We start from the raw sequence: 18,608 nt of genomic DNA on the forward strand, positions 1-18,608 counted from the left end.
AGTTACTGAGAGTAAGGATCTTTGGACTGACAATCCATCTCAGTGACTGTTTGAAATCGGTATCAAAAAGAGTGTGCAGTTATGGGCCTTTCACTCAGACAGAGCCCTCCTTGTTAAATGCAACCATGCTTGGGCAGTAATCAGTACTTATCAGCCAGCATCCCTGGCCAAATATCTTTCTTGTACTTATGGTATTCATCTGAAGGAGAAATTCATGGACTTTAGGTTGGAAGACTGGGCTGTTTTGAAGCATCTTCCCAACTGGCGTCAGCCAGCAGGTGGTGTAATTTGCAGGGGCTGTGGAAGGTGGAGGAATCCTTTGAACATGTGGTATGTTTGTGCTCAGCACTGTTGAAGGAGCGTAGATCCCTCCTGTGGGGTAAGAGGAACGAATTTAGGGTCTGCTCTCGTCGGCAGGCCATAATTGCATCTAAGGATCCTGATAACACTATGTTGAATGTCTTAATGACCAAATCTCTTAATGTTGCATTATTTAGGTTCACGAAGGGCACTGCGAGCAGCGAATAATGGCTTATGCAAGCATCTCTCGCCTATCTGTTTTTATAGGGTAATGTGTATGTTGGATTTTTTTCAGGTTATATGGTTTTTAGATTTTTATTGTTGTTTGCCCTATTGATGCAAGTGTTTTTGTCTCCCATTCTGGGTGATAGAATATGAAAAGCATGTAAGCACTTTAAGGATTCATGTAGTTGTTTTAGTAACCAATATGTGTACTAGGTTGTGGATGTTTCACTTTCTTTTGAGAGATGGAAAATGGCAGGCACACAAGAACTTTAAAGACTTACGTAGTCATTTTAGCAACCAATATGCGCAATGTCGTCTCTCTTTTACTGTTTGGATGGTAAAGTAAAATCCAAACTACAAAATTCAAATGTACCCTCTCGATATAAATGTACAGCCATTCAGCGCTGAACTCTTTGCTGCTAAAATGTGTACATAATTAAGGTAATCAAGCCTTTACTGTGATCATATTGTTGGTATAAGTGCTGTGTTTTAATAGCAATATTGGCTTTCAAACTGTGCACGTGTTAAAAAGTGGTTGTTTATGTGCTGTTGTAACTAATTGATTATGGTTTTAAATTGTAATAGATTGTAATATCTGTACAATGAACTATGTTCTATGTACAGGGCTCAAGAATGCAAGCTGAAGCCCAGGCAGCTGGAGAACACCTCAGGAGATCACCTCATATTGGGAGAATGACATCCTACATTGTGAGCCTAAGGTTCCTAAGCCTGGGTTCTGTGCACTTTATCACTGACAACCGGGTCAAAAATGCTTGTGCTCTTTCATTTAAAAATTGTGAAATTGGCTTATACCCAACAGCCCATAAGGCAAGGTGCATTGTATTTAAAATGTTGGCCATATACTTTTAGGTTTTACATGTCATGGTAGTATAAAACTCGTAAATGTTTTTTTTCACTACAGCAAGGCCTACCTCTCCCAAAGAGTAACACTAGGTTACCTTATTACATTTTTTTTTTTAAATGACTTATCTTTTGTTTGGGAATAAGTAGAAATATCCTGTTTGAACACTAGTGAACTGTAATTTAAAACTCTTTTTAATGGCAAAGTAGAGTTTTAAGTCACAATTCTGAAACTGCGATTTTTAGAAAGTTGTCATTTTCTCATCCTAACCATTTGGTGCCTGCAGCCTATATAACATGACTAGGTGTAGTTGGCAGTTGAACTCTCTGTATTCCTACCAGACAGGATCACAAAGAGGGACTAGGTGTTAGCAGGATGGGCCATCCTGACCAGGTGGGTGAGTGGAGCCTGGCCTGACTCTTCCTGTCGGATGTCCCCATTTCCCTGGCTGTGTGTCTCTCATCTAGATGTAGTAGGGTTTGTGACTCCATAGCAGAGACTATGTAATGTACCCTTTTAGTGTTGATCTCTCTTGTGCCATCATTCACTTCTCCTATGCCTCTTGTCCAACTTCCTGTTCTTTGGTGTATCTCTATGCCCCAGTGTCTTTGTATTCACAGCCCAAGACTGCCTTCTTCTGCCCCTATGTCCGTATCTCCACACCCCGGTGTTTGTTTCTTTCTGTCTTAGAGCCAATGGCTCTCTGCACCAGATTCTGTCCCTCTCCTGAAATCCATATTTCCCTCGACCATTGTTTCTGCCTTTGTGTTTCTATGTTTTTGAACCCTAGCTCGATTGTTCTCTTGGTCATGGCTCATCATCACGTTATCTGCACACTTAACGCATTGTCTAACCATCTAGTTTTCCCAGTCACAGTACCTTTTTTGCTGCACTTAAGTTAGTGTCTTTCTGTGTCTGTGCTTTGGTTTCCCTATCCCTATGTTCTGTCTCCCTGAACCTAGGTTTCCCGGTCAGCGTCCCCCCTTCCCGCGGTCTGTGTAACTGGGCCCCAGTGTGCCAATGACACTGGGACCTGGAAGTTTGTATCTGCGGCTCCTTAGGAAGGCTTTACGCTCACGCGTATGATTTCTTCGGGAGAATCAGACAACAACTGTAAGAGAAAGTGCCAGCACTTTGCCAGCATCCTTATGTACTGCAGAAGAGCAGCAGGGCCTCGACTACAACACAAAATACACGAGTAGTGTAAAATATACTTCCTTTCAATAGCAGAGGTGTGCGGTTTCTGCGAGTATGAGATTCAAGCACTTTACTGCATAAGTAGGAGCAAATTTTAAAAACACGTATGTTATGTGCATTTCAGACATATTTCAGCAACTTCTATGGGTGATTTTTTAATCCTGGGATGGCCGACTCAGCCATTTATCCTTCATAGGTTGAGCCCATGGAGATCCCATGTGAACTACGTTGTATGAATGGTTACTATAACTAGTATATCTGCCTCGAGAAGCACAGAGCTGCACAGTGGTGCTGTGCCTGTGTATTTTGCCACCTGTGCGCACTGCAGTCGTTCCGCCATAGATCCGATAAGGGCTGCATAACAGTACTTTGGTCCATTTCGAAGTGGCCCAAAGAATTACTAGCCTACTACTAGGCCAGTAGAAAAATAATAGTCTGGTTTCTAGGGGCTCACATTTGAAGTTTGAGAGAAGTATGGAATTGCTGTATATAAACTTTGAGAGCTGGAGAGGTTTTGCTTTATAAAAAAAACCTAAAATAATTGGCTTTTAAATAGAATTTGGCACCACTTTACTTTTTTAGTGCGGTCAAATGCTGTAAGATGCAGTGATTCACTAGCAAGTGTCTTATTAATATTAACTATTTAGAACGCCCGTAACACAAACTAAATTGGTTCTCGTTTATTACGCAGGCCATAGTTTTTCTTTAGAAGCCCAGGGGGGATGCAAGGATGAATTAACCGTGGTAAATTGTGACACTGTATTCTGCATAAAGTTGAGCATTTCAAACGATCCATTTCATACACAAAAGACAGAATTAAACTGAAAACAAAGATATCCAAATAGCTGACAAAATGTCAGTCTTCCATTTTCCAGGTCAAAAATACTGTGGGAAAAACAGAATAGACTATTTCTCCCATGGAAAGGGAAAAAATTGCATCGCCCAAGCTTTCGTCATCCCCTCAAAATGACCTGAACATGTTTTTCAGAACACTGGCGTCGGTTTATTGTAGTGTTGGTATGGGACGGCAAATTAGAAGGTACCCCCCCCAATAGTGAACACAAAAAATCTAAAAAAGTGGCCCATGTTAGCAGATTACGGCACGTTTGAGCTTGTAGAGGCACGCTGCAGAATTGTTTTGCAACTTCGAAAGCCTGCATGGATGTATGCTTGCTGAGTCAATGTGTGCTTAATATCAGGGAAATCCAGAGGGGAAAAAACGGACCAGCAGACCATTAAACTGGCCCAGAAGCAGCCTACAAAAAGTCCCACACACTGACCTGTCAGAACAGTCGGTCGGGCCCTGCCCGATTTTCCTTTAGGGCAGTTTGACCTTAGTTAATTGACCTCCTTACCCTACAGATTGGTCTCTGAGGTGAAAGACACCTCCATTGCAAGCATGACTCAGCGCGCTGCAGGCCTCATTGCTGCGGAGACGGTTGATAGTATAGCAAGGGCCTGCTGGAATGCAACTTTGGCAGATGGCCGCTCCCAAAGGGGGCTCAGAAAGCCGGCGCCAAGGCCTGGCAACGATGGCCAGAGGGCAAGATGGCCGGGGGGCATGCAGTGGCAGCCCTCCTTACCCCCCTTAGGCTGGAACGGAAGCAGGTGTGTGGGGGTGGCACAAAAAAAAGGCACCAAGGAAGGTGCGAGTGGCGCGAATAAGGGGCCAATGAGAGGCCACACAGTTTTCAAAAAGGTGCCCGCAGAGCACGGGTGCCCCTATAAGTGGTGGGGCACACAGGTATTAGGGCACGCCGGTGACCAGCAGCACCTGATGAAGGAAGTCCTACCCGCCCACACCTACAGCCAAGGTTTGTCACAGCAAGAAGCACTTGAGCGAGCTTGAGGAGTTGGGAAGGTCACCGCGGGTGGCAGACTGTTCACTTGCCTTGGGATGCCTCACAGCAGGGTAACGCAGTCAGAGAGGAAAAAGGGTCAGGACACGGCACTCGCAGCCTGGCCCGCCAGCCGGCAGAACAAAATAGACTATGCAAGGCAGCGAGTTGGACCTAAAAGTTATGAGTTAATGCATTACCCCTCCTCTCGGTAGAGACATTAGAGCTCCAGCTCAAGGAGCAAGCAGCAACAGGAAATGCCAAACTGGCGCACATGCTAAGCAGAGAGTAAGCAGCATAAGATGTATCCATGGTGATGGTCATTAATGATGATGGATTTATGACCAGGTGATTTATGGCGTGTTATCCGATTTATGATCTGTCACCAATTTATTTATTACCGGGAGTATGATTTATGACTTGGGGTCAAGGTATTGTGGTTTTAGGTTGGGCACAAGGAAATAGCATTTGTAAGACTGTGAATAAAGCTGCGGGCCAAGTGTTTCCGCAAATAATGCATAGGGACTTTCAATTGCATGTCATGTGAAGTGGGAGTGGCCACGTGCAAAGTTAATAAATACACTTGTGTCTCTCTGTACTTTGCCAGCTGCAGCAGGTCAAAGGCAAACACTGCATGCACCCGTCTCAAGTGATGTGGTGACAGGACCCAACAGTCATTGACAATCTGACTGAAAAAAAATATGTTAGGAGGGTTTTCACCCCATTCATCCCCTGAAGATACTCCCGTCCATACAAGGACTCAAGTTCCACACTTCGCGAGCTCCTGAACTATATCCTTTGGCCACTAAGCCCCTATTGCCTCCCATGTTCCACTGACAATACAAGCGAATTCCCAGTCGCCCCCACAAGATTATGACTTTTATCATTCTCTTGCACATCTAAGGAGCCCTCCGAATTTACTGATCTCAGGTGCTGGGACATTTTGATTTCATCTGGCAATGGGGTCCTCTTTTTCTCCTTGTGCACTTTCAAATTGTCTCACAGGGGTCTCAGTAATACAACCATATACCACAAAAGACCTACTACGATGAATTGTGTATACATATCACATGAGGTTAAAGACATGCATGGTTTTGAAACTGTCAACCGGGGACATACATTTTTTTAAAGAGTTTCTGAAAATGTTCTATTGAATTTTATTTAACAGCGCTGTTTTGACATACAGAAAAAGTGTGCGAATTGAAAAAAAATGCGTTTTTGTTTTATATTTTTATAGGTGTCATAGGAACTTTATTGAAAAATTGATATCCAAATTGTCCTGAAGAAGGTGGCTGTCATTGGTAATGTCCACCGAAACACATTGACGAAGTATTGATGACATGGTTTACAATGCACTGATATGTATATGTTAAATGAGCTCCTAGAAACCTAGTGACATAATTCGTAGAACTGTTGAGCTGCAAAGTTAATTGTGGTGTCTATGATTATTTTCTCTGTACGATATATGTGTGCCTCAATTTTAATGGTGTTATTTTTGTATGTGATATTTTAAAATGTGGAGAAATGTTTAAATTATGTACAAAAGACATTACATTAAATCCTTGTATTTCTTCTTAATCTTTAGTGGTATGTGGTTGTTTGTGTTGTTGGTTTGATTTGTATGAGAAATGTGAATATTGAGATAAGTACACTACTCAGGGGAATTTTAGACTTTTGGTTTGGTAGAACCCTGATCCTTTGGTGTGAAGGGCAACACTCTATTTGTATCATAGCCTTCTGTCCTACCCATATTGTAATATGCAATTAAAGGGCGTGGGCAGCAAGGGGCACAGGGTAGTAGTGTTAATCATGGGTATCCAGCCATAGAAGTGATCAGTAGCCTTTGGGTGCATGAGATAATTTGCCAAGGTTCAAACTTTTCGACTTTATGTGCAGAAAAAACTGTAGAAAAATTAAAAAAATAATACGACGAATGGAGGTGGGCAGGCGATCATATGAAACCCAGAGGAAAAAGTAAAAAGTTTCTCAGTTTAGTGCTGGCACGTTTCTTTATTCAGTGGGCCTACCCTTTACATTTGGTCAGAAAGGACCATTTTATTTGTTATGGCTAAAAAAACAAAACGGTTTTACACCTTATAACGTGCTACTGAAAAACCAAAGGGACGTCACCTCCTCCCTCACACCTTCACGTTCCTGAAATATCGAGTTGAAACATTTTACACTGGCAGTTTCTCACCTTCGGAGACTTCCTTGAATGGTATCTGACGTCTTGTCGAAAACAAGGCCTTGGCCACTTGGGTTGTCTGGCATGGTGACTGCACTAGCAACAGGATGTCTGTGTGTAAGAAAAACAAGAAAATCAGGCACATCCTTGATATCCCAAGTAGCTGACTGTTGCCATCCAAAATCTAGAATGGTTACCACCATTTTCCTGGCTCACTAATCCTAAGAATAAACTTAAAACTTAAACTTCGCACTTGGATAGCGCACTACTCACCCGTTAGGGTCTCAAGGTGCTGTACGCATACTGCTGTGGAACCCCTCCTGGCTTTTCACTGTGAGCTGCCCACTCCTGGGCAAACCCCAGGGTGAAGCCAGGCATCCAAGCGCTGTCAGGGCTGTTGTGGAGATTAAGCAAGCTATTGCCCAGAGTTACAGAGTGGGACCCATTAATTAGATTTGGCACCTCGTCCAAGGGAATTGAGCCCAAGACCAGCCTTCCTGGTCCTGAGCCAGATCTCTGCATCAGGGTCTGCCGCTCTAACCATTGTGCCACAATAGCCTATAAATATTATAAATATTTGTGACTATAATATCCATCCAGATTCCACCACCTGTTTCCAGCTACTTGCAGCTCAAATACCTGAAGGATGAAAGCTTTTTGTGGCTCTAAAGTGCAACCGAGATCTTTGTCTGGGGAGATACTGATAAGTGGCCACAGATAGCAGGTAAGAGAAAACAGAATAATCTCTGGCATCCAATGTCCTATCCTCTGCCTTACAACAACATTCTGGAAGGTTCTTTCTCCCTCACAACACATGTCAAACACACCGATGTCTGAAATGAGGGAATAAGGATACAATTGTCATTTTGAACAGTTGTTTAATTGCGGTAATTGTATTTGCATTTCAAGTACAAAGGCCTCTAAGAAAATCTACAAAACCTCCTACCGGTTATTCTCCTCTGTAAAAACCCGAGGCACCCCTAAATTTAAAGATGTGCATTTTTTACATCATGAAAAGAGGGAAATATTAATTTATATCAAATTTGAGGTAATAATGGAATGAGGGATCTCTACAGGAAACAATAACTTTGTGATATTCTTATTGGCACTAATTTGGATCTATGGATGTCTATCAGTTGCAAAGGATGAATTTTACTACTTGCGATGAAACGAACTGGGTTTTATAAAATAACACTTACCCCTGGAACCCCAGCTTTCGGCACACCGTGGAGGGGAAAGTCGTATCTAAGGCACTTGAACAAACAGGCAGCCATGTGTCTGCTTGTGCCCTCGACATCAGGTTCTGCTGTGTGTTGGACATCACCTCAAGCAGGGAATCGGACCATCTGAAGCGTGCTGTGGTTGGAGAAAATAATAACTGGTGAACTCATAACATGCAATCTTCACAGCCTAAAATAGCCAGTTATTAAATTCAGGACTGGTGCAATAAAATAAAGCTGAAATGCCATTCAGCGTGGAGTCGAAGCTTTTCAGTTAAAGGACAGAGCCTATAGTGCGGGTGGAATGAAGACCAGAATCACGTACATTTTCAATGGTGTCACTTATTTCTGTGCACTTCCAATATTGGCAGGTAAGAAAAATCCATTGATTTTTCTGAGTCCCATACATTGTGCAAGCCAGTGTGCTGGAAGAAGGAGATCTCCAGGTCCTGGAATAGATGTTTAGGTTAAAAAAAATGTAGCATCCTCTCAGTAAACACCGGTAACTCTAACTTGAACGTTCATACTTTGGAAAGAGATTTAGGGGTGCTGTTAGAGATTTTCCCAGGATCACCAGTAAGATAATGCTTTACTTCTAATCACCTAGAATTAGGTGGGTTACAAATTTCTCTGACTAGGCAAGTCTACTTCCGTTTTCTGCTGAGAAGAAAAACATATTTTCAAGATATTTATTGTGAATAGTGTGAAGCATGCGCTCAATTTCCCTTTGAGAGGAGTAATACCATGGTTCTCCAATTCTCAACTTTTGCCATTTGAAGTGCAATGTAAAACAGTTAAAAATCCATGGCAGATTTTTATTTTTACAACACAAGCGTGAGGCAACCGGGTATGTGCAAAGAAATCATAACGTGTGCTAGTACTAATTTCTAGGTGCAAATTGTTTGGTGCATGGATGTCACACATGATAAAAGGGTAGAACGCAGTAGCATTACCACAGCCCATTTCGTCTCCTCTCGCCGAGCACTCTGCGATTCCATTACAACGAGTCATGTTTGCGAGGCAGGATTCCTTTTCTTTCTGCTTGTAATAGCTGCTGCTTAAGTATCCATATTTATCTGAAAGAGGAAGTAACAGCTCATGATTAGACACTGCACTGTGTAGGAAGGACGGGTCTTGCTTCATAGGACCTGAGCGACTTCGCGCTCTAACCTTCTAGGCATTGCCAGAATCAGTCACTTAGCCCATTGTATCTGAAAGGTAAAGTGGGCAATTACTGCCTGGGACCTAGGGAACCTCAGATTGGGTTTAGTTTCAGAGAAAGTATTACGTACATCACCACAGTCAAGACGCAAAGAGGGCACTTAATGCCTGTTACCTAGGGAACTCAGATCACGCTAACATACAAATCAGATTCTAAGAATTAGTCATTACAACCCGGGGCAGGCGGGACCAGTGTGTGACGACATTCAATGCAAGAAAATCAATCGCAACCATCTTTCTATCTAAAAGGTGCAGCAGGTAATTACACTCTCACATAGGATCTTAGGTCGAAGTACCATGCTATGCAGTGTTAGAAGGTCACATACCCAAACAAAGCTGAAAGGTGACACAGAAGGGTTTCCATAGGACATGCGACAACCCACCAATGCTACATTTTGTTACAACATACCTGGGATCATATGTCAATCCAAGCCCAAAACTTAATGGTCTCTCTTGTAGACGTGGAGATATGACACTCAAGTCTGGTTTCTATGTGCTCCACTCTACATAAACAGCACCCATGTGTATCTCCTACTAGTCGATCCATCTGCTACTTTTGCATGCTTCCCCCCTAGCCCCCCACCCCCAAAAATTACCACAACCCCCATCCCCACGACTACCCCAACCCCCCGCCCCCAAAATTACCCCAACCCCCTCCCCAAAAACCTAAACCACCCCAACCCACCCCTTAAACCTAAACCCTGCCCCCCAAACCCTAATCTCCCCCAGCCCCCCACCCCAAAAACTAAAAATACCCGAGTCCCCACCTCCTTCCCTAAAACCTAAACCCCCAACCCACCCCTTAAACCTAAACCCCTCCCCCCTCCTAAACCCTAATCACCCCCAGTCCGCCATCCTCGCCCCAAAAACTAAAAATACCCCGAGTCCCCACCCCGCCCCTAAAACCTAAACACCCCAACCCACCCCCTCCCAAAAAACCCAGCCCCAGTCCCAGCCCAACTTACCTCCTCCTTTACGCGTCGACTCCAACTCCCTTCTTCTGTACCTTAACCACGCATGTACGTGGTTCAGACATGCGTGGTTAAGGTACGAAAACCAGGAAGTCATGGAAAACGAAAGCGTTGTTTCGCTTTCCTTTTTCACGACTTCGTGGTTTCGGAGTTGTTTTTCCGGGCGTTTCCCTCTAAGTATTTGGGTCCACTTATCTGCCAGTTGGGCCCCTTTCCTCAAACTATACCAGCTTGGCCAAAGATAAAATGTCCTTATTTATACCCTCTGATCATCTCTTGATAACACCCACATTTTCTTTACATTTTCACCCGTTCTCCAGGCTAGCATTTCGGAGTGTCTCTCTGCTATTCGTCACTGGGTGGGCATGTGATCCCACACATTGAACTCAAAGACTGAGATCTTGTTCTTTCCATCCTCATCTTCATCTTCTTCCTTAATTCCATCCACATCCACACAACTTTTACACCCTGAATTACACCCCTCCTTCAATAAAACTCTTCATCACCTCAATGCACATGGAACGCTTCATTGTCACCCCAGCTACTACTACTAAAACATTTAAAGATCCTCTTGCTTACTCAGCAACTCCACTTAATAAAGAACTGATCCTCCCTAATTACTCATCCTCCTCCAAAGTCCTAAACTTTTGCCCCTAGAACTATTTTCATCCTTCCTGAAAAAAAAAAAAAATAATAATAATTCCTCCGCAAGCATCATAGCATCCTACCACACATGTAGAATGGCTACATACAAAACACAGCACCTTACACAAACTCTCACACGTGTATATAAAAAACTGGATGGAATTTCCTAGAGTACATTTCTGATCACTAATCCATATCATAAGATCTATCTGGAAATCATCATTGACTCGCCCCTTCAAACACATCCGCCAACTGAGGTCACATTACCCCAAATCTCTGACAGACATCTAAATAATACAAGGTTTAGGGTTGTGATAGCTATGCTAAACAACAACTAAGGAAGCTGCATCTCGATAATAGCAACAAGAGCCAAAAAAGTCTTAGCGTACCTGTAAAGAAATGGCTCCCTGTTGCAGTTACCCCCCACTTTTTGCCTGATACTGATGCTGTCTTGACTGAGAAGTGTGCTGGGACCCTGCTAACCAGGCCTCAGCACCAGTGTTCTTTCACCTAAAATGTACTTTTGATTCCACAATTGGCACACCCTGGCATCCAGGTAAGTCCCTTGTAACTGGTACCCCTGGTACCAAGGGCCCTGATGCCAGGGAAGGTCTCTAAGGGCTGCAGCATATCTTATGCCACCCTGGGGACCCCTCACTCAGCACAGACACACTGCTTGCCAGCTTGTGTGTGCTGATGAGAACAAAACGAGTAAGTCGACATGGCACTCCCCTCAGGGTGCCATGCCAACCTCACACTGCCTATGCAGTATAGATAAGTCACCCCTCTAGTAGGCCTTACAGCCCTAAGGCAGGGTGCACTATACCGTAGGTGAGGGCACCAGTGCATGAGCACTATGCCCCTACAGTGTCTAAGCAAAACCTTAGACATTGTAAGTGCAGGGTAGCCATAAGAGTATATGGTCTGGGAGTCTGTCAAAAACGAACTCCACAGCTCCATAATGGCTACACTGAATACTGGGAAGTTTAGTATCAAACTTCTCAGAATAACAAACCCACACTGATGCCAGTGTTGGATTTATTACAAAATGCACACAGAGAGCATCTTAGAGATGCCCCCTGTATTTTACCCAATTGTTCAGTGCAGGACTGACTGGTCTGTGCCAGTCTGCTGCTGAGAGACGAGTTTCTGACCTCATGCGGTGAGAGCCTTTGTGCCCTCTGAGGACAGAAACAAAGCCTGCTCTGGGTGGAGGTGCTTCACACCTCCCCCCTGCAGGAACTGTAACACCTAGCAGTGAGCTTCAAAGGCTCAAGCTTCGTGTTACAATGCCCCAGGGCACTCCAGCTAGTGGAGATGCCCGCCCCCTGGACACAGCCCCCACTTTTGGCGGCAAGTCCAGGAGAGATAATGAGAAAAACAAGGAGGAGTCACTGGCCAGTCAGGACAGCCCCTAAGGTGTCCTGAGCTGAGGTGACTCTGACTTTTAGAAATCCTCCATCTTGTAGAAGGAGGATTCCCCCAATAGGGATAGGAATGTGACCCCCTCCCCTTGGGAGGAGGCACAAAGAGGGTGTACCCACCCTCGGGGCTAGTAGCCATTGGCTACTAACCCCCCAGACCTAAACACGCCCTTAAATTTAGTATTTAAGGGCTCCCCTGAACCTAAGAATTTAGATTCCTGAAACTACAAGAAGAAGAAGACTGCTGAGCTGAAGAACCCCTGCAGAGGAAGAACATAAGACACCAACTGCTTTGGCCCCAGTCCTACCGGCCTGTCTCCTGCCTTCCAAAGAAACCTGCTCCAGCGACGCTTTCCAAGGGACCAGCGACCTCTGAATCCTCTGAGGACTGCCCTGCTTCAAGAAAGACAAGAAACTCCCGAGGACAGCGGCACTGCTCCAAAAGAACTGCAACTTTGTTTCAAGGAGCAGACTTAAAGACCCCTGCAACTCCCTGCAAGAAGCGTGAGACTTGCAACACTGCACCCGGCGACCCCGACTCGACTGGTGGAGAACCAACACCTCAGGGAGGACCCTCCGGCGACTCCGAGACCGTGAGTAACCAAAGTTGTCCCCCCTGAGCCCCCACAGCGACGCCTGCAGAGGGAATCCAGAGGCTCCCCCTGACCGCGACTGCCTGAACTCCATTTCCAGACGGCTGGAAAAGGCCCTGCACCCGCAGCCCCCAGCACCTAAAGGAACGGAACTCCTGTGCAGGAGTGACCCCCAGGAGGCCCTCTCCCTTGCTCAGGTGGTGGCTGCTCAGGTGGTGGCTACCCCGAGGAGCCCCCCCCTTGCCTGCCTGCAACGCTGAAGAGATCCCTTGATCTCTCATTGAAAACCATTGTAAACCCGACGCGTGTTTGCACACTGCACCCGGCCGCCCCCGCGCTGCTGAGGGTGTACTTTTTGTGCTGACTTGTGTCCCCCCCGGTGCCCTACAAAACCCCCCTGGTCTGCCCTCCGAAGACGCGGGTACTTACCTGCTGGCAGACCGGAACCGGGGCACCCCCTTCTCTCCATTGAAGCCTATGTGGTTTGGGCACCTCTTTGACCTCTGCACCTGACCGGCCCTGAGCTGCTGGTGTGGTAACTTTGGGGTTGCTCTGAACCCCCAACGGTGGGCTACCTTGGACAAAAAACTGAAACCTGTAAGTGACTTATTTACCTGTGAAACCTAACAATACTTTACCTCCCCCAGGAACTGTGAAAATTGCACTGTGTCCACTTTTAAAACAGCTTATTGTGTTTTATGTAAAAAGTATACATGCTAATGTAATGAGTCAAAGTTCCTAAAGTACTTACCTGCAATACCTTTCAAATGAGATATTACATGTAGAATTTGAACCTGTGGTTCTTAACATAAACTAAGAAAATATATTTATCTATAACAAAACCTATTGGTTGGATTTGTCTCTGAGTGTGTGTTCCTCATTTATTGCCTGTGTGTATGTACAACAAATGCTTAACACTACTCCTTGGATAAGCCTACTGCTCGACCACACTACCACAAAATAGAGCATTAGTATTATCTCTTTTTGCCACTATCTTACCTCTAAGGGGAACCCTTGGACTCTGTGCATACTATTCCTTACTTTGAAATAGTGCATACAGAGCCACTTCCTACAGTACCATATGTTGCTTATAGCCCATATTGCATGCGCACGCACTCAGACCCAGCTATGAAATGTACACAGAATATATACTGTTCCTTCACAGGTCTGGTCTTCGCAAACTGAAAACTCTCCATTCATATCAGAAGGGCCTGTTAGCTAACACTTGTTGAGTAAATGTTCTGAAGTCTGTAGACTATACTGTTAGGGACTTGAGCTCAGTGCTGAATTGCTAAAAGAATGAGTGCCAGTGCCCAAAAAAGCCTGCGACCACTGCAATTAAATGTCAGCGTGACTAATATCAAGGCATGGTAGTCTTGAACTCCACCTCATGCTTTTTTAATCCAAATTCAGGAACATCCTGCCTCTATCTCACTAGAGCAGCTTTCTTCTGAGACAGATGCTTTGCTTCTTGTATATTTCATGGGAAGTACCCAAGAAGAAGGATCTTTTTGTGTTTGGGTGACGAGGGTCCCATGAAACCTTTGAAAGTCCCTCTTTCATCAATTGAACACCTCTAATGGAGCATCGTCCCTTTCACAAACCAGGCCAGAAGTCTACTATAGCTGAATTTCTGCTCAGTTGCTATACACCCAAACTTGCATGGTAGGACTGCAAATACCACAGGCTTTTGCCACGTCTTGCACTGCCACCTACCTTGTATGGGCACTTAGTCTCCACCCACAGTTTAGAAGTAGCTCAGGCAAAACCTAACAATGTGTGAGGGATTCAACCGCTCTCAGCTTCAGGTCATCTCAAGATATTTTGTCATCGTAGGTGAAGTACATTTTTATGCTCTGTTTTTTAAACCAATGCTCAACTGGTTTACAAGAGATACCACCAGCAAGTGGCCCCATGGTAAACTACAAATATGCCATCTTCTTAGAAACAGCTCTAGTCAGCCTATAACTACTACATTGTGTCACAGCACAGGGGAGTGCAAGCATGCACTGTACTTTGTCCAGACATTCTCTAATACACTGAGCCATAGATGTGGGTTGGTGCTTGAGTATGTTCCTTGACCTTAACACAAACTCCCACAGGTGTGTGTTATGCAACCCCTGCTGCATACAGCCATATGCCCTTGCTGGAGTGGACACCAGGCCTGTCCATGCTCCAAACACCAATTTGACAACATCACAGAAGCAAAACAAGCATTTGCAAAGCCAATGGGTATTGCCTGTGGGAGGTCTATTGACTTTGCCAATGTTTTTTAACCATGTTGAAAATGGCTGAAAATAAAGATAAAAAGCTTTAGGACACAGCCAGCATTGACTACGTTACGGCATTTTTTCTAAAGCCAGCACTACTGTATAGTCTATACTATAACGTCCCTGTAGATTTGTATAGTCTAGAGGCCGCAAGTGCAAGCCTGACCTTCGCCTGCGGCCCCCTGTAAAATAAGCAGGCATTTATTTACAAGTTAATCAACGTGAAAGATAGCAAGTAACTAGTGTGTCCTGCACAGTTAACTTTTGGACCACCTTCATTTTAAAGACATTCTGCAACAAACTTGTAAAATATAAAAAGGGTTCTTCAAAAATTCCAAAAATGTATTTTATTCACATGCCGAACTGTTTAATCTTATTAGTAATAGCACACCAGGCTAAATCGGTGCAAGTATTTTTTTTAAGGAATAATTTTCAAAAAATGCATTTTGAAACGTTCATGCTTCCACCCACCTTGACAATGCCAACAGTGAACTGAAAGGCAAGGCAGTTATGTGCACCCTTCAGATGGGCTGGGTTGCTATTCTACATGGACAATTTGTTTCCTAAAATCAAAGGTTGGAGAAGTTTTCATACAGTACACATCCAGAAGGTACGTATTTCAAGATCGTACTATATATAAAATAATAAAGAACAAACATTGGCAAAGCCAATAGGTTTTGCTTATGCAAAATCTATTGTCTTTGCCAATGTTTTTTGTACATGTTGCAGTTGACTATAATAAAGATGTGAAGTAAGGGTGCCTACTTGGGGAAATAGATTGGAGTCTGGGTGTTGGCTCAAGATCCTGACCAAATCATGTAATCTTCCAAAGTGTTATAAAAAAGTGTCTGTGCAAATTTAACTAGTGCTCTTATAAAGCACTGAAATACTTTATAGAACCTTTAAGTGCTTTGTATAAAAGCTGCCTGTATTGTGAAAAGGTGAGCCAAACACTTTTAGGCCGTGTCACTGTTCTAGGTGAAGAGATGAGGAAAGCCTGCGAGGGAGGAAGTCCATGAGGGGACAGAGTGAGGAGGCACTGAGGCAGTGCTTGCACTGGACCACAGGGAGCACTGGGATGGCAGGCGGTCATTAAGGAGCAGGGAGCTATTGGCAATAGCTGGTTTTGAGTAGTAGTAAAATATAGCAATAATCTGTGTTCATTGGGTTTCCTAAAGCTTTTGGCCCTTGTGCCACTGCATGCATTGCACCAGTCAAATCATGGCCCTAGCGCCTGCAAGGACAAATGAGGAAATCTTTTAAATCCAGTAATATATGTGTTCCGAAAAAGGCACAGCTGCAGACGGTATTCATAATTATTGTGCACATAAACGCAAACACTGTCATGAAAAGTGCCTTTAAACGTATCCAACGCTCCAAAATGAGATGCCACAGATGTCATAAATAAAGCATAAGTGTTGCACCTGGCCCTTTTTGTATGGTCATCCCCAATCTTTTTGCCTCCTTCCTCCTAATTTTTCTCACCCGTTTTTTTTTTGGCTTTAGGACTCTGGGCACTATACCACTGCTAAACAGTGCTAAAGTGCAAGTGCTCCCTAGGTAAATTGTACAGTTGATTGGTTTATCCATGATTGGCATATTTGATTTACTGGTAAGTCCCTAGTAGAGTGCACTGGAAGTGCCCGGGCCTGTAAATCAAATACTACTAGTGGGCCTGCAGCATTGGGTCTGCCACCCACATTAGTAGCCCTGTAAACATGGCTCAGACCTGCCATTGCAGTGTGTGTGTGTGTAGTTTTAGACTGCCAGTTTGACTTGGCAAGTGTACCCACTTGTCAGGCCTAAACCTTCCCTTTTACTACATGTCAGGCACCCCTAAGGTAGGCTCTAGTAGCCCCATGGACAGGGTGCAGTGTATTTAAAGGATAGGACATGTACTGGTGTGTTTTACATGTCCTAACAGTGACATTCTGCCAAATTAGGTTTTCGCTCTGCAAGGCCTATCTCTCTGATAGGTTAACATGGGGCTGCCTTTAAATATCCTTAAAGCGTAAATTCCCTTTGAGAGCAGATACAAATGTGGAGTTTAGGGTCTCTGAACTCACAATTTAAAAAATATATCTTTTAGTGAAGTTAGTTTTTAAATTGTCTGCTTGAAAACGCCACTTTTAGAAAGTAGGTATTTTCTTGCTTAAACCATTCTGTGACTCTGCCCGTTTGTGGATTGTCTAATTGGGTCAGTTTGACAGATGGGCTGTTTTGCACCTCTCTTGACAGTGACACAAAAGGGGGTTGGGGTGTAGCCTGTATATCCTGATGAGCCATCTAAGCTAGAGGGAACGGAGGAGTGGTCCTTCACACCTGAAAGGACTGTGCCTGCCCTCACACAATGCAGTCTCCGACCTGCTGGTGTGTGTCGGGTGCCTGGCCTGGACAAGGAAGGATCTTGCAAACACTTGAGACTTTGCTTTGAAATTTACCAAATTCAAAGGCAGAACAGGGCATAAGAAGAAGCCCTGGTCCACCGACGTCAGCACCATCGACTCCAGTGTTGTCACCAGCATCCCTGCCTGCAACATGACCTGTGGACACTGCTCATGGTGGTCACGAAGCACCGCCCCGTCCCACACCACTGGCTTGGGTTTACCGACAACAGCGCTTCCAAAATGATGCCGCTGCCTGCACCGTGACCTGTGGACAACGCATGTTCCACCGCCCACTTAATACTGCAGTTCTGGTCTCACCAACACTGTTGGATGCCGTCACCAAGTCACTGTCTGCACCGTGACCTGTGGGCACCGCACGTCACATTGTCCCGCTTGTCACCGCAGCTCTGACGCCATCCACACCAGCACTCCTGACTTCATCAGCCTGGAGTTCGATCTGCAATGCGTTTGACTTCAAGGGCCTGATGATTCCTGCACCAACTCTGGAACCAACACTGTGACGCCAGCGACGCCGCTCTCTGGAGCGCACAGCGAGGATCACGATGCCCTGCAATTCCGAAGGTACTGTTTTGCAGGTCTTCCGGACAGTAGCTGGCCAGCAATACTGCTGCTGGCCTGAACTGTTGGTTTTGTTGATCAAGACGCCGTGATAGCCCCAGGTGGAGCTATCAACTTCAAGGAACTATAATTTTGAGTCAATCTTGCAAAATTCATATCTTTAACACTGTATGTTGGATTGTTATCATTTTGGTCTTGTTTTGCACAGATAAATATTGGCTATTTTTCTAAAACTGGATGGTGTCCTTTTGTAGTGTTTTCACTTATTACTTTGTGTTAAGTTCAAATGCTTTAAACATTGCTTCTGAGATAAGCCTGACTGCTCATGCCAAGCTACCAAGGGGGTGAGCAAGGGTTATCTGAGCAGGTATCTCCCTCATCCTGACTAGAGTGAGGGTCCCTACTTGGACAGGGTGCAAACAGACTGCCAACTTGAGACCCCATTTCTAACAATATGCTTTACACATAAAAATGAAAACAGAGCATTGTTAAATTGTGTTACAATGTGTCTGGCTTTTTCCTGTGAAAAGCCATCTTATCTTGTGCTTGACAGTGAATGAGCCATAAACACTGTAAATTGCCAAAGATCACCATATGTTAGGCAGATGCTGAGATTAAAATGGGATTTTGTACTTTGTTCCTAAAAAGGCAGTTTGATACATTAAATGAACTCACCAAAGAAGAGGAATTT

General features: G+C 44.5%; 1 protein-coding gene across 1 annotated transcript in view; it reads right to left on the minus strand.

Annotated features, from left to right (window-relative positions):
* The window catches only part of TMPRSS13 (transmembrane serine protease 13), a 157,545-nt gene that overhangs the window by 48,432 nt on the left and 90,505 nt on the right, over positions 1–18,608 (minus strand). The window contains exons 4-6 of the mRNA XM_069224724.1: positions 8,781–8,903; positions 7,807–7,963; positions 6,620–6,718 (exon numbers count right to left, since the gene is read on the minus strand). Coding sequence (XP_069080825.1) covers positions 6,620–6,718; positions 7,807–7,963; positions 8,781–8,903 — 379 coding nt within the window. The remainder of the gene's footprint in view (positions 1–6,619; positions 6,719–7,806; positions 7,964–8,780; positions 8,904–18,608) is intronic.

This window comes from Pleurodeles waltl, chromosome 3_1 (genome assembly GCF_031143425.1).
Source record: "Pleurodeles waltl isolate 20211129_DDA chromosome 3_1, aPleWal1.hap1.20221129, whole genome shotgun sequence".
NCBI classification, from domain to species: Eukaryota; Metazoa; Chordata; class Amphibia; order Caudata; family Salamandridae; genus Pleurodeles; species Pleurodeles waltl.